The sequence below is a fragment of the Artemia franciscana genome, unplaced genomic scaffold (genome assembly GCF_032884065.1).
Source record: "Artemia franciscana unplaced genomic scaffold, ASM3288406v1 Scaffold_296, whole genome shotgun sequence".
Lineage (NCBI taxonomy): Eukaryota > Metazoa > Arthropoda > Branchiopoda > Anostraca > Artemiidae > Artemia > Artemia franciscana.
In genome coordinates this window covers 132,796-146,608 of record NW_027063679.1, presented here as the reverse complement: position 1 = coordinate 146,608, position 13,813 = coordinate 132,796, and the positions used below count along the sequence as shown (strand labels likewise).

General features: G+C 33.3%; 1 protein-coding gene across 1 annotated transcript in view; it reads left to right on the top strand.

The window, feature by feature from the left end:
• Positions 1-13,813, top strand: part of LOC136043094 (condensin complex subunit 1-like) — a 125,749-nt gene that overhangs the window by 67,359 nt on the left and 44,577 nt on the right. The window contains exons 11-13 of the mRNA XM_065728027.1: positions 866-954; positions 5,080-5,241; positions 10,914-11,034. Coding sequence (XP_065584099.1) covers positions 866-954; positions 5,080-5,241; positions 10,914-11,034 — 372 coding nt within the window. The remainder of the gene's footprint in view (positions 1-865; positions 955-5,079; positions 5,242-10,913; positions 11,035-13,813) is intronic.

The following is a 13,813-nucleotide window of genomic DNA, read 5'->3' as shown; positions in this document are numbered from 1 at the left end:
CAGGACACGGTGGAAAAATATCTGACAACCATAGAATGGGTAAACACGAACCATACAAAGATCTTAGAGGTAAAATTTATGGGTGTGTAAATTATAAGGAAGAAATATCGGTCGGGGTGGCTGGGATAAGTACCGAGGGACCTGGGATGGGGGAAACCCTCCTAGGTTTTGAAAAATACCATTTTCTCGTGTCCATTGAAAAATAACAACAATAGTAAAAAACAAAATTGCCCCACCCAACATAAAAAAAAAAATAATTGTTTTCTTGCCTCTTCGTTGAGAAATGGAAGAAAAATCTTTACCTCTACCTCAATTTCCGTGAACTGGTGCGCCTGATGATTTCTATGAGACTGCCTGGTGGATATGAGCATTCCTCAGCTTAAATATAAATATAATTAAATAAATAAAGTAATAACAAAGCCATTTTTACAACTATTTTAAACTGATTTTTTCTTTTACTTTCAATTAGTTCGAGCTTGGTTTTGTTGGCAATTGTTTTCCTTCTGAATGCTTAAGATGCTCACAATTTTTCCAGAATTAATGACATTTTAATAGAGATGTAGCCTGTTTTTTCATTCCTTCCCAACCCAACCCCGATTAAGTCGTGTGTACTGCCTGGCTATTGTCAAACTTTTAAGCTGATTTAATCACTACTAGCAGCATTTAACAAGTACTGGAAAGCTAAAATATGGTTTACAGGCTGTGAAAGGTCATGAAGAATCTATAACTACAAAACTATATAAATGGAGAATAATTTATATTGTGTAGTGTTTTTGTATTGCTGCCTGAAGGGGTAGATGTGTAAAGCCTGAAGGAGTAGCTGGTTCAAATGGCAGAGCATGGTATCATTTTGACCTTTTTGCAGGTTCTATGGGAAAGATTTACGATGAAAATTCAAGATACGACTGAAATAGAATCGAAAGCCTCTTTAATGCTTTTAAGGATGGTTGCATGGTAAGATATATCTTTCCCTTCTCTGCAGTTTGTAGAAAGAAAATTGTAAAATTCTCGAAAGATTTTTTAAAATGTCACTAAAAAATAGACTCCGAAGATAGCCAGGATTTAATTGCAAAGAGGTGTTGTTCATGTCTTTGCTTTGAACTAAAAGAAATCCATGATTGAATTTACTAAACGTCAATAAATATTTCATTTAAATATCCATTATCAGTCTAAAAATCATATATTTTAACAAATATTTTCCTGCCAAAAGATGAAGATTAAAAACTCTCTTAACCCCAACTATCTGCTTATCCTCTTGCTAAACGAATGACATTTTACTACCCTTATAAACTACCCTGTTTTTAAATGAGCGTTATTAAGCAAAATTACATCGTTGTATGGCAATTACTCTGGTTTTACGGTATCTATTTCATTCTCTTTTCCCTTGAAGTAAGGGCAAGAAATCAATGATTAGGTGGGGCATGTTTTACGTATGAAAGATGGCAGATTGCCAAAGACTTGTCAACGAAAAGCAGGCCGTCCTCAAATGGAGTAGGATTTAAAGGAAATTGAAACTTCATGGGAGGGTATAAAGAGTGGAGTTTAAAAATTATTGGAACGGAAGGGGGTGCGTGTGCAGCTGAGTTGGCCTCAAACGGCTTGGTCCTGCAGTTAAGTTATTAGCAATAGTAGTTAATAAATTAGTCATGAACTTCATTGATAAAGCTGTTATTCGTTTTGCAAGGATTTACTTATATTTGGATGAAAAACATTTCCTATTCCAACCCCTTGGCTCCTTGTAAAGTTTAGACTTCAAATCAGAATTTTAAGTACTTTAGCCACAAATACGTATAGGTCCATTCCTATTCCTATTTTTAAATATACTTATTTTTATTTATATTTATATGCATTTATTTATGTACATGTATATTATATATGCGTTTGTATATTATTTTTAAATATACAAATATACTTACTTCCTATTTTTAAATATATATGTGGCTGTGTAAATTCCACTTAGCCAGCTTAGACCATCAGGCTGCACTTTCCTGTTGCTTTAAAGATACAAATATATAACTTTCTCTTCTTTGCTTTCTCTTTTTTTTCACGCCTATTAGATGAAGGAAATAAATGTTGCCAAACTTTGTGTTTTTTTGATGGCTCAGCTGTAGCCAATTTGAAAGTAGAACGTCCTTGCATGAGGTTGGAAAAGACATCAGGAAGTAACTTCATGGTATTGACTTTCCTGGGATAGAGAAACTAGTGATGGTCTGAATAGAGTGGGGGGGGGAGGTAAGATTGAAAGCCATCGTGGCCTCAGGTTTGCAATTTGATGAGTTTTTAGTGGTTCTTCTCTTTTTAAATTGAAAAGTAAAATTTTAGCATGTAATTTTTCTTTGATTTGTATTATTGTTTATTCATGTATGTGTGTGCTGATGTTTTATGTGGGATTTTGCGCGCAGATGATGGATTTTGCGCACTGAGATGCAAACAAACTGCACTACGTATATAACGTAAGGTATGACCGGAAATGGTGTTTACTTTCAAAGTTTTAAGCGTATTCATGTGGACGATAAGGTTATGCTTTCTAAATAAAGGCAGCACTTTTTTGAAGAATATTTTAAATATTTATACAATTTTGATACTTAAGGTGACAAGGAATGTGAAAATTTAGTCTGGCTGTTTGAACTGGTTTAGTGGAAATTAACTTAGACATATATAAGTAAAAAATTGGAAACTAAGTTTTTAATCTGAAATACCTGCATATGCAGCTTTACTGTTTTTGATTATAGCTGGGCCAAATTAAAAAAAAAGAAGTAATGTTGGTGAAAAATTAGCATTAATAAGCGGGAAACATATGGCACCGACCAGCTTAAGAAGGTATAGCTTCCCTTTGAAGGTATAGCCCTCTTTGGGAATCAACGGATTGTTAATGTTTGAATTTTTAATTGTCAAATTTAAGAAATTCATTTTGCTTATTCATTTGCACGGCTCAGTGTGGCAACACTGGCAAAAGTATGATGCTGCACTAATAACTCCATGATTTGGAGAAAGAAAAATCTTGTGAAAATTGTGACTCTCAGATATGAATAGGCCCATGAGAGATCCAAGGGGGCTAGAAATATTTCTTTGTTGATGCCCTTTTACTTTAAATACAAAAATTCTTCTGATCAATTGTTTTGCCAATCAATTAGAATACAAATATGATTAGATTTGGCAAGTATTTTGAAAAACCTAGCATTAAAAATATTCAGTTTTATTGAATTGAACTCTAAAGTTTATTACATTCTTTATAGTACTATATCGAATTTTGTTGCATAAAAGTTTTTCAAGTCGCTATAATAAATGCTATGAATCAGCATAACCTATGTATGTATAATTAGATAAAACTGATTAAGCTATTAATTTATAATTATGATTTATGTATGACCTGCTAGAAATCCTTGCTTGAAAGTTGATGGGGCGACTCATTTTTTGGAATTTTGAGGATAGCTTTCTTAGTTAATGCAAAAGATACTGAGAAATTTTGTTTCCTCATAACAAAACATTAAGGAATATGAGACAAAAAAAAATTGTCTCAAGCTCTGGGTATTCCCCCTAATATTTTCCCATACTATTTTAAATAAATTTGCCGTTTTACCTTGAATAAGGCTATGTCTATGCTGTCCCTTAATCCTTGTCTCCTTTTTTTATATGTTTTTTTTCTATTTTCGCTCTTTTTTTCTTTTTTCATTAATTTATCAGAAATGAAATTTGCAAATTTTATTATTGGTCGTAATTTCTCTGTTTAATGGAACTAGCTTTTTTTGAATATATTGTCCCTATCTTTTATTTAAGTATCATATTGACCTGATCAAAATGAAAGTCTCCAGCAGTCTCGGAATAATTAGAAAGCTAAAACACTTATTTCCAGGCTCATTTTTTAGAAGCTTTCCTTCAGTCTACTTTAGTCCTAGGATTCGTATTATTCTATTATTTCGATGCCATCCTTTCCCTTGTCACTAAAGTCACTTCAGAATTTTATGATAAAGTAAGGACCATTTTTCAGGAAACTATCCATTCTTCATTTAAACCCTTGTTTAATTTAAATTCTCTTTAATTTCTGTTATGTGCTTCTTTCACTTTTCTATAGTTGTATGCCTACCTTCCTGCTTTCGTATAGAATAATGCATCTTTTATTTCTAACAAAAGATACTAGCCTAGTCGTTAGCACGCTATACTCGAAATCCCTTGTCCATGAGGACTGGGGTTCGAGTCCTGGTGTCGCTGGTTACTTGGTTTGGAAGGAGGGCCAGTGGCGTGACTCTGTAATCCCATTTACGGGTCAACTCAGTTTTAAATAGGAACCAGGGAAATCTGGGGAAGATTAACAGGAAGGGCGTGCAAAAGCACAGGATGGCTGGCCCCAACCCCCAATTAACTTCCTGGCTGAAGGGTCTTGAAACGGAGAGTTCGTCCCCAACGCCGGTAGGAACGAAAGTACAATGCTGTATTCTTCATTTCATTATTTTTCTTTTCTTATTTCTAATCAATCAGATTCAAATCGATTATCATTTTTGTACTTTATTTTGCACAACAATTTATTCATCATACTCCCTAAGTGAGGTCTGATTTTAGCCCTCGGATAGTCTATAACACGATCAATCATGCTCCTGGAGTCTCTACGAAGCTGCCACTTGTTTGGTATCTTAAGAAAGAATAGTTTTAGCTAATGATTGAGTGAAAAGTAAAAATAATATAATTTTTACTTTTTTTCATCTGTGTTTTTGTCGTTTGCTCCTGGAGTTGATGTTTTTTGATAGGGTTTGTTGTTTATTTGACTCAGTGAATTATTGTGAAATTGTCTCGAGTTTCTAGTTATCTTGTACCTTGCTTATGTTTTTTGGTATCTTTGACGTGGGCGACTGTATTTTGTTAGTATTTTGGTACATAGAATATTAGTAGATTTATTATATTATGTTTTTTTTTGTTGGTATTTTATCTTCCCTGTTATTTGCTAGCCAAGGATTCTTTCTGGGGAGACTGTATTGAAGTTGGTTTTAATGAGTCATGGATTTATTTTTATTAGTTTATGCTCAAAAAAAAAAAAAAAGTCATATTTCTTTACAATTTCAATTCACATGTCATCTTGAATTGCAGTGCAGAAAAATTAACTATCAGCAGCAACATCAGTGTATTAATAAGTGTTGGCCTAGGAGACAGAGGAAAAGAAGATTTCCGCCTTGCTTATGAAACGTGTTCGGCCTTACTGAAGCTAGTACCTGATAGAATTAAGTCAGACTCATTGACTCCACCTTTAAGGTAAATTTATTTTGTTTTTATTGCTCCTTTTCATTTGTTGTGCTTATGCTCCTTGTGAAAGGTGAAATGCACCTCCCCCTCTCGTAGTTTAAATTTTGTTTTAAAATTACGAGCCGTGATCGGTGATGATTTATTTGAATTAGTTCCTTAGTTTCTTCTCCATCATCAGTCGTTATTCAATTATCACAACATAATTCTATTTTAGTAAACAATGACAGTAAGCTTCGCGTTCACTGAAAATATAAGTTTCTTAAATTCTAAAGTAAAATATTTCATTGGTAATATCTGTTTTTTGAAACTTGATTTGCTCTCAATTATCCCCGGCGAGCTGCCGTGTCCTGAAGATTAGTTTCTCGCTTAAAACACTTAATTCCTACATGGCTTCGGGGGGGGGGGTCCTGCCCCCACTCGTCTTATAACGTTGATCTGTGTGAAATTTGGACATGCTCCTAAATCTTCTTAATTGGCCTACCATCTAGAGCCAAATGAAAAGCAGGTTGTCCCCAAACAGACTGGGAGGGTGTTGTAAGGAAATGTTTAAGAGAAGTTGAAACTTCATGGGAAAGTCTAAAGAGGGAGGCTTTGAATAGGTTTGGGATGGAGGAGGAGCTTGCGTAGCTGTGTTGGTTTCAGATGGCTTGGTGCCCAATTAAGCTGCCAATAGTAGTTATTCCGGGCAGCTGGCCTGCTTTGAAGATTTTTGCTTGCTTGGAACAATAATTTCCTTGTAAGTTTGGGATGGACTCTCTCCCCGCCCTCCTGGAGGAAAATTGGTCTGCTCTCCTGCCAGTGGCAGGTTGCTGACTGGAGGACAGTAGTAAATAAGTAATTACTGATCAAGTGAGTTGATAGGAAGCGAAAGTTCTGTGCATTGCATGGACAGTATTGACCAATCAGGTGTAGACTGGAAGCTTCAAAGAGAAGATGGATTCAGACCCACTCTCCTGAATACGCTCTTACTGACATCTATACTTCGATAAAGTACGTCCTCTTGGATTATCCGACAAGTTCCTCAGTTACCACAACCTGTTATGCAGTTGACTGTAGACTGGAAGCTATAGACTGGTGTAAGCTGTAGACTGGTACAATCAGGTGTAGACTGGAAGCTTCAAAGAGAAGATGGATTCAGACCCACTCTCCTGAATACGCTCTTACTGACATCTATACTTCGATAAAGTACGTCCTCTTGGATTATCCGATAGTTCCTCGGTTACCACAACCTGTTATGCAGTAGACTGTCGACTGGAAGCTGTAGACTGGTGTAAGCTGTAGACTGGTACAATCAGGTGTAGACTGGAAGCTTCAAAGAGAAGATTGATTCTGATAAAACTAAATATATTTTTTCAAACTATTTCCTCTCCTCTCCCCTCCGAGATTTCGAAAAAAAAAATTTTCTATCTTTGTTTACAAACTAAAAAGGTACCTTCTCCTACATTTTCTTAAATTGGCACTATTGGTTTATGGGGATGTAAAACTGTGTTTGTAGGTTTTGGCAGTATCAAGTAGTAATATTATTCCTTTGAATCTTTTGTGTTTCTTTCATCACTTCGTAACCCCTCCGCTGGAATGCAGCTCTGGATACGTTTTTATCACTTGATACTAAATAGTATAAAAAATAGTATAAAAAAATAGTATTAAAATAAAAATGTAGTATAAAAAAATAGTATTTATCACTAAATAGTATAAAAAATAGTATCACTTGATACTATTTTTGAACGAATTGTAAAAATTTGCAGCACTATCAACTATTAACTGTTGTTTTTTTATGTGATTTACAAGGAAGGACCCCCTCCTTCACTCTGTACTGCTAGTTATCTTATATTGCACTTGCAATAGACTAAAGATTTCGAACTGTAAAGATTTGCTATTTTCTAGAACTTATAGTAAGAGTTATCTATTAATCTAGAAATATGTCTTAAAAATTAGAGTTTTTGTAAACTTAATTGAATGTTTAGGAATTTCTGAGCCTCATTTTAATTTAAAGGTCTTTGGAAGAAGATCTTTTAGCTCCTTCAATGCTAAAAAAAAGTTTTCAGGTCAGGAAAGTATCTTATCCTTCAAATACAATTTATTTCTAGATATTTAATCCTAGTTGCTCCATCCTTGTTTCGTCGATAAAGGGTTTTATTAAATAAGCAAATTAACAACAAACCCATCCTTACCAATCCCCTCAACGCCTCTCCCCCGAAACGAGTTTAATATTCTAGCTTGTTTTTATATCTAGCTGGCTGATGTTCCTGATATGAATTGTAACGAAGCATTAAAAGAAATTTTTTTGAAGCATTGAAAGGATTTTGCTAATCTGAGAAGGGGGGAGGGGTAGATTGCATTTCCAAATGCCAGTTTTTCAGCCACAGCAGTTTTAAAATTTTTCGGCCATGTTATACTTTACGTTTAATTTTTTTTTTCAATTTTTAGCTTACTCGGTTTTTGGAAAAGGAAAACTCATAAACTGAAGTATTTTGAAAGCATCCGAATGCAACTGTCGCAAATACATATCATAGGTTTTTTTTTATTATTTTTTCTATTTTTGGTCTAGCACCTGTAGTATCTTCCTAATATTTGTTAAATCTTTTGTCTTAGACATTTTTACTAAACAATCTAGACATAGACTAAACATTCAAAGAAAGAGATAAAAAGTTACTGAAGTTAGGAAAAATCTGAAATATTATAATTTATAGTACTCAAAACTTTAATTGAAAGTATTTCTACACTACTAGTTCTTTTTCTTCCCAAGCATCAAAATTTAGAAAAGCACAAAGTTCAGAAAATTAAAATTATTCTGCCAGTCAAATCAAAGATTTCATAAAGAATTCTAGAATTTGCTTTTTGAATTCTAGAATTTAGAATTAGAATCTAAGGTTTAAACAACTTAGAATTTTACAATTAGAGTTGTGAATGTGGAAAATCAGCAACTATGACCAAAGCGCAAATTTCAGGAAATCATATTATTTTGCAAAAAGTGTGGATTAGGGAAAAAGCACGGTTTTATTTTCAAATCTATTGTTAAAAGTCTTTGGTGTTTGGTCTTCAGCTAAATTAAAGTTCATCTTCCTTCCATAAATGTTCCCTGTGTTGAACCAATCAAGCCAAGAGGTGCTCGACGTTTCGACGTTTATCATTAATAAAAAGTAATTTGATGCTATCCCTTTTCAGGGATCCCTATGATGAACAAGTACTCTCGCTCAGTAGTAGATCTTTGTTTGGTGAAGAAAAAGAGTAAAATCGTCTATAGAAACGCCGACCAAACCCTTTGGCCAAGAGGTGCTCGTTGCATCAATAACAATATATTGATGTTTTTCAATGATTTTATAACAATTTATTTCTCCACTCTATTTATGAAAAAATAAATGAAATAACACAACAATAGAGAGTCAAAAGAGCCAGTGCAAATCAAACTTTTCGTATGAAACAAATAATGATAAATGTAAAAGAACCAAATGCAAAAGAGAATGAAAAGGAGATAATTGCTGGGGTAAGCCTCTCTTTATCTTTGAATGCCACCCTATTTGATTTCAATGTTCTTCCAAAATAGAGAGATAAAAGAACCAATGCAAATCAAACTTTCCGTATGAGACAAATAAAGACAAATGTAAAAAAAAAAACAAATGCAAAAGAAAATGGAAAAGAGATAATCGCTGGGATAAGCCTCTCTTTATCTTTGAATGCCACCGTATTTGATTTTAAAATTTCTGGTGCACTAAACCTTGTGGGGGCGAAGTTTTTCAAAATAAAAATTGTACTTAAATGTTTCACCTTAAGTATTCCAGATAGATTAGATGTATTACTGGTTTTTCACAGTCTATATAGACAAACAATTTTCTGAGAAGAAGCTATAGCAGAAAATTACGAGTTTTGTATTTTAAATTATCTATTTTTACAGTTCTAGTTACTATTCAACTATAATCATATCAATAAAGAAAAGACAAAAGTCACATTATGCTAAGTTTGAGCCCTCCCTCCACCCTTGGAGACTAATTTTAAGGGAGCTTCCCCCTTGGCCTTTATGGTATCAATAGATCTCCAATAGATGATTTTTTTTAAGACAATGATAAATAAATAGAAAAAAAAAAAAAAAAAAAAAAAAAAAAAAAAAAAAAAAAAAAAAAAAAAAAAAAAAAAAAACGCAAACCAACTGACTTGATCTTAACTCTTTGGAGAAACTTACTTGCACATTAATTAGTACTTTATTAGCATATAGTATTTATTGGCTCTCGTGATGATTTTCAAATTTTTTCACAGTTGGAAAAGGTTTTAAAGAATAGGAAGATGCCAACCAAGAGTAGAATACTAGAGGCTACTGTGATGACAGTGGTCAAGTACGGTTCTGAAGCGGGGCAGCTCCTAAAGAAGGAGAAGTATTGGTTGGATCTTTTCCTGAAGAGTTGTTTACCGATTCTTTTGGGTACCCGTCTGACTGACCGTACTTAAAACGGAAAAATGTGGTCCAATCCCGTTTCCTATGGCTGTAAAGAGAGAAAGATTGAGTCTGCTATGAAACGCTCCTTTGCTAGGGTTTTGCTAGGGCCAAACGAAAAGTGTGTGGTCCCCGAATGGGATGAAAAGCGGCTGTAAGAAAGCATTTAAGGGAGATTGAAACTTCTTTCGAGGATGTAAAAAGAGAATCTTTGAATAGATTGGGACGGAGCATGGAAGTTCAATTGATTCCCGAGTCACATTATAGTCACACTTGTGGATACAACTCAAAATTACGGACAACAACATCACCAACTATGTATCATGTTCGTATCACATTGAACCCTGTTCAACCATCATGCACAAAAATTATGATGGACCAACCGTGGTTAAGGTTTAAGGCTGAAACTTTGAAACTAGAAAAATGAAAGCTTCGAACAGTAGTTTTCCTATCTTCGAGATGAATCTGGAAAAATATGCAAAAATATAGTATTAGTAGGCAATAGTTGGAAGCAACTTAGTGTTGATGTAAAATTTTCAACCAGTTTCTTATCGTATCAGTTTTTCATTTTCGTAGTACGAATATGTATAGGTTAAAAAAAAATGTCATTTTAAAATTTTGTCTTTTTGTCTCAATATGTGACTGTAGCGTGGCCCTTGCATAAGTATGATAAAAAAGAATTCAAAAGTGATTACTTAAGTTCCAGTATTTTTTCTAAAGTTTTCCTTTAGGAGGGAGTGGGGCTTGAATCAAATTAAGATGTAAGGAGAAAATGTAGCTTGCGTTTAGGTATTGTTTGGCCTGTTTTCTGAACTGAATAAGATGAGGAAAGCAATTTGTATAGGTTTCGTATATATATATATATATATATATATATATATATATATATATATATATATATATATATATATATATATATATATATATATATATATATATATATATATATATATATATATATATATATATATATATATATATATATATATATATATATATATATATATATATATATATATATATATATATATATATATATATATATATATATATATATATATATATATATATATATATATATATATATATATATATATATATATATATATATATATATATATATATATATATATATATATATATATATATATATATATATATATATATATATATATATATATATATATATATATATATATATATATATATATATATATATATATATATATATATATATAATATGTTATTTTTTTAGATTCGAGGAAGACCACCTGATGTTTAGAAATCTGAAGGAAATTCTAGTATCTGGTATAACAAAAATGGAAGATACATATTACATTCCCATGTCAGGTCAGGCTGTCGCCGTTATTTATCAAGTAAGAATCTGATTATTTACTTATTGACAAATCAGATAGGCAGGAATATTAGTGAAAAGGCTTATATGTTTAATAGAGAGGAGAAGGGGCTTGTTCTAGAATTATCTGAGTGATAGATCATTTGAAAATAAGAGGAATGTAAAGACAGTGGAGAGAATATTAAAATATGAACTAAGGAAGAGTAAAGTGTAAAGTATGGATAAAATTGCCGAGGGTCTGGAAGATGCAGCTAGACGGCATAATAATAAAATATTGTACTGGTATGTTCACAAATTGAGAGGGAGTAGTCAATCTGGACTTGTCCCAGTTAAAGATAGGATTGGGGCCACAATTAGTGGTAAGGAAAGAGTTAAAGAAAGTTGGGCAGAAGATTGAGAACGTGCTAAACTGGGATAGAGTTACAGGAACAGATATAGAGGAAAACAAACTTCTGACAGGCGTAATTTTCAAATCTTCTGGCAGGCAGAAACCAGAGGGTGAAAGTAGAGGACCACTTTAGCACAGATGTGCCAGAAATATCTAGTGGTTCACCGGGAGTGTCACCGGGCCCCTGTTCTTCAATCTTTTTGTAAACGACCTACTTGACAATATTAACACAGATATTGCACTCTATGCTAACGATGCAAAGCTTTTTAAACCTATTAAATGCCTAAATGGTATTCAAGAACTCTAGACTGACCTGAACAAGATAGCCGATTGGATGAGGACGGGGGAAATGGAGGTCAACACAAACAAGAGCTCCTATCTCTGCCTAGGACTACAGAATTTCAAGTCAACCTATAGCTTTGAAACCAGCTTAATACCAAAAACATCTTTAGAGTGGGACCTCGGAGTAATAATAGACTAACATACACCAACCACTTTGAATCTATTGTGAGTAAAGCTTTGAAAGTAGTTGGACTTATTCTTAGAAACTTCAATATAAGCGATTCTCAGCTTTTGTCAACTCCATTCAAGTATCTTGTTCGGTTTGTCATTGATTGTGGTCACGTGGCAATAAGACGTCACTTTCAAAATGACATTGATGCACTTGAGAAGATTCTGCACTTGAGAAGCAAAGAGCAATAAAATCTGTACCAAATTAAGAGGCCTCTCCTACTGTGAACGATTGGAAAAGCTATCACTTCCTTCCATCTCCTATAGATTCCTCCGAGGTGATCTTATTGAAACTTTCAAGCTATGTCACGAGAACTACAATAACATTGGACTAGAGGAAATACTTTTCTTTAACACAAACAATCTGCGAGGGCATGGCTTTAAATTAAAGCAAGATACTTTTAATAAAGAAGTTGAAAGGAGGGCTTTCTCAAACCGAGTAGTCAAGGAATGTAACAACCTTCCCAAGAAGTGGCTATGGCTGGCTCTACCAATTCTTTCAAGAATAGTATTGACAGGTTTTTTAGCAAAAGTAAATTTTTATCGAGGCAAAAACCTTTTTATTGATGTGACACCTTGAATGTAAAAGAAGATTTATACTATGAGAACGAATCAGCGAAATTATTAAAATGATGAAAAAATAAAAAGGCCCCAGTTTCTTAAAATGAGTTTTTTAAATATGGTGGCTATTAGGTTAAAAATAAGCTACTGAAGATCATAAATTTGATTTTTGAAGAAGGGGAAGTACCTAGTGATTCTAGGAAAACCATAATTAAGCCCCCGTATAAGACCGGTGATAAAAGTGAGCGTGGTAATTATAGAGGCATTATCTCTGTAGGCAGCAAATTATGTAGTACAATGATGATTTTTAGATTGAGAGATGCTATAAAAAAAAGTTTTAAGAGAAAGGGAGTGCAGTTTTAGGAACGCTAGAGGTTGTTTCGACCAATTTTCCACTCATAGGTTAATGATTGAGAAGTGCCTGAGTCGTCACACACCTTTAGTCCTCAGTTTTGTAGATTATGAGCAAGTGTTCGATTCTGTTGATACAAGGGCTTTAGCGAAGGTATTATCCTTGTATGGTGTATGAGACAAATACATTAAAGTCATTAGTGCTATGTACGAGAACAATACTGCTGCATTTAAGTTAGAAAATGAGGCTGTAAGATCGATTTTAAAATGCAACAGTAAAAGAGTTACTGACTTTTACGTTGCTGTTTCTGAACATTGGAATATGTTTTTCACGTGGAGATTCTTGCAGCTTACCTGGAAATGCTCAAAGAATATTTGTTTTCTAAATTTATTTATTGTGTTTTCATACGTTAATTCCAGTAATTTTGACATCCTACAGAGTGCAACGCTCCAAATGAATTTGTAATTTAACTGAAAATTTTCGAAATGTTGATAGAATAATTGTTGATAGAATAACGTTGCCTTAGAATGTTTGCACCTCACTTATTGCCACATACATTTTCACTTGCCACGTTTTTTGGATTACTTATCTTGTTGTAATAGTATCTTTGTGAAGTTGCAATTTTTTATTCTTGAACCTGGTCCTGATGCCTGGGGTATTGGGTGTTGGAAGAACTGTCAACCGGTTCAAACTGTTTGGAGTTTTGACACTTGGATCATTGTTCATTGCGCTTACAGAATCTTGATCTTTTCGCTTGATATTAGTTCTTGAGACTATTTTTTAACATAATGGTGGAAATCGTTTACTGTTTATTTTGTGAACTTTATAAGTATTAAAAAACGCTTTTTTTAAAATAAAATCAGTAAGGTAAATCAGTAAGGTAAAAATCAGTAAGGTAACGTAAGCAATGGAGATAAAGAAAAAAGTAAAGTGTATAGAGGCTGTGCTAATAAAGCCGTAAATTTTAACCAACCTAACTAATGATAAATT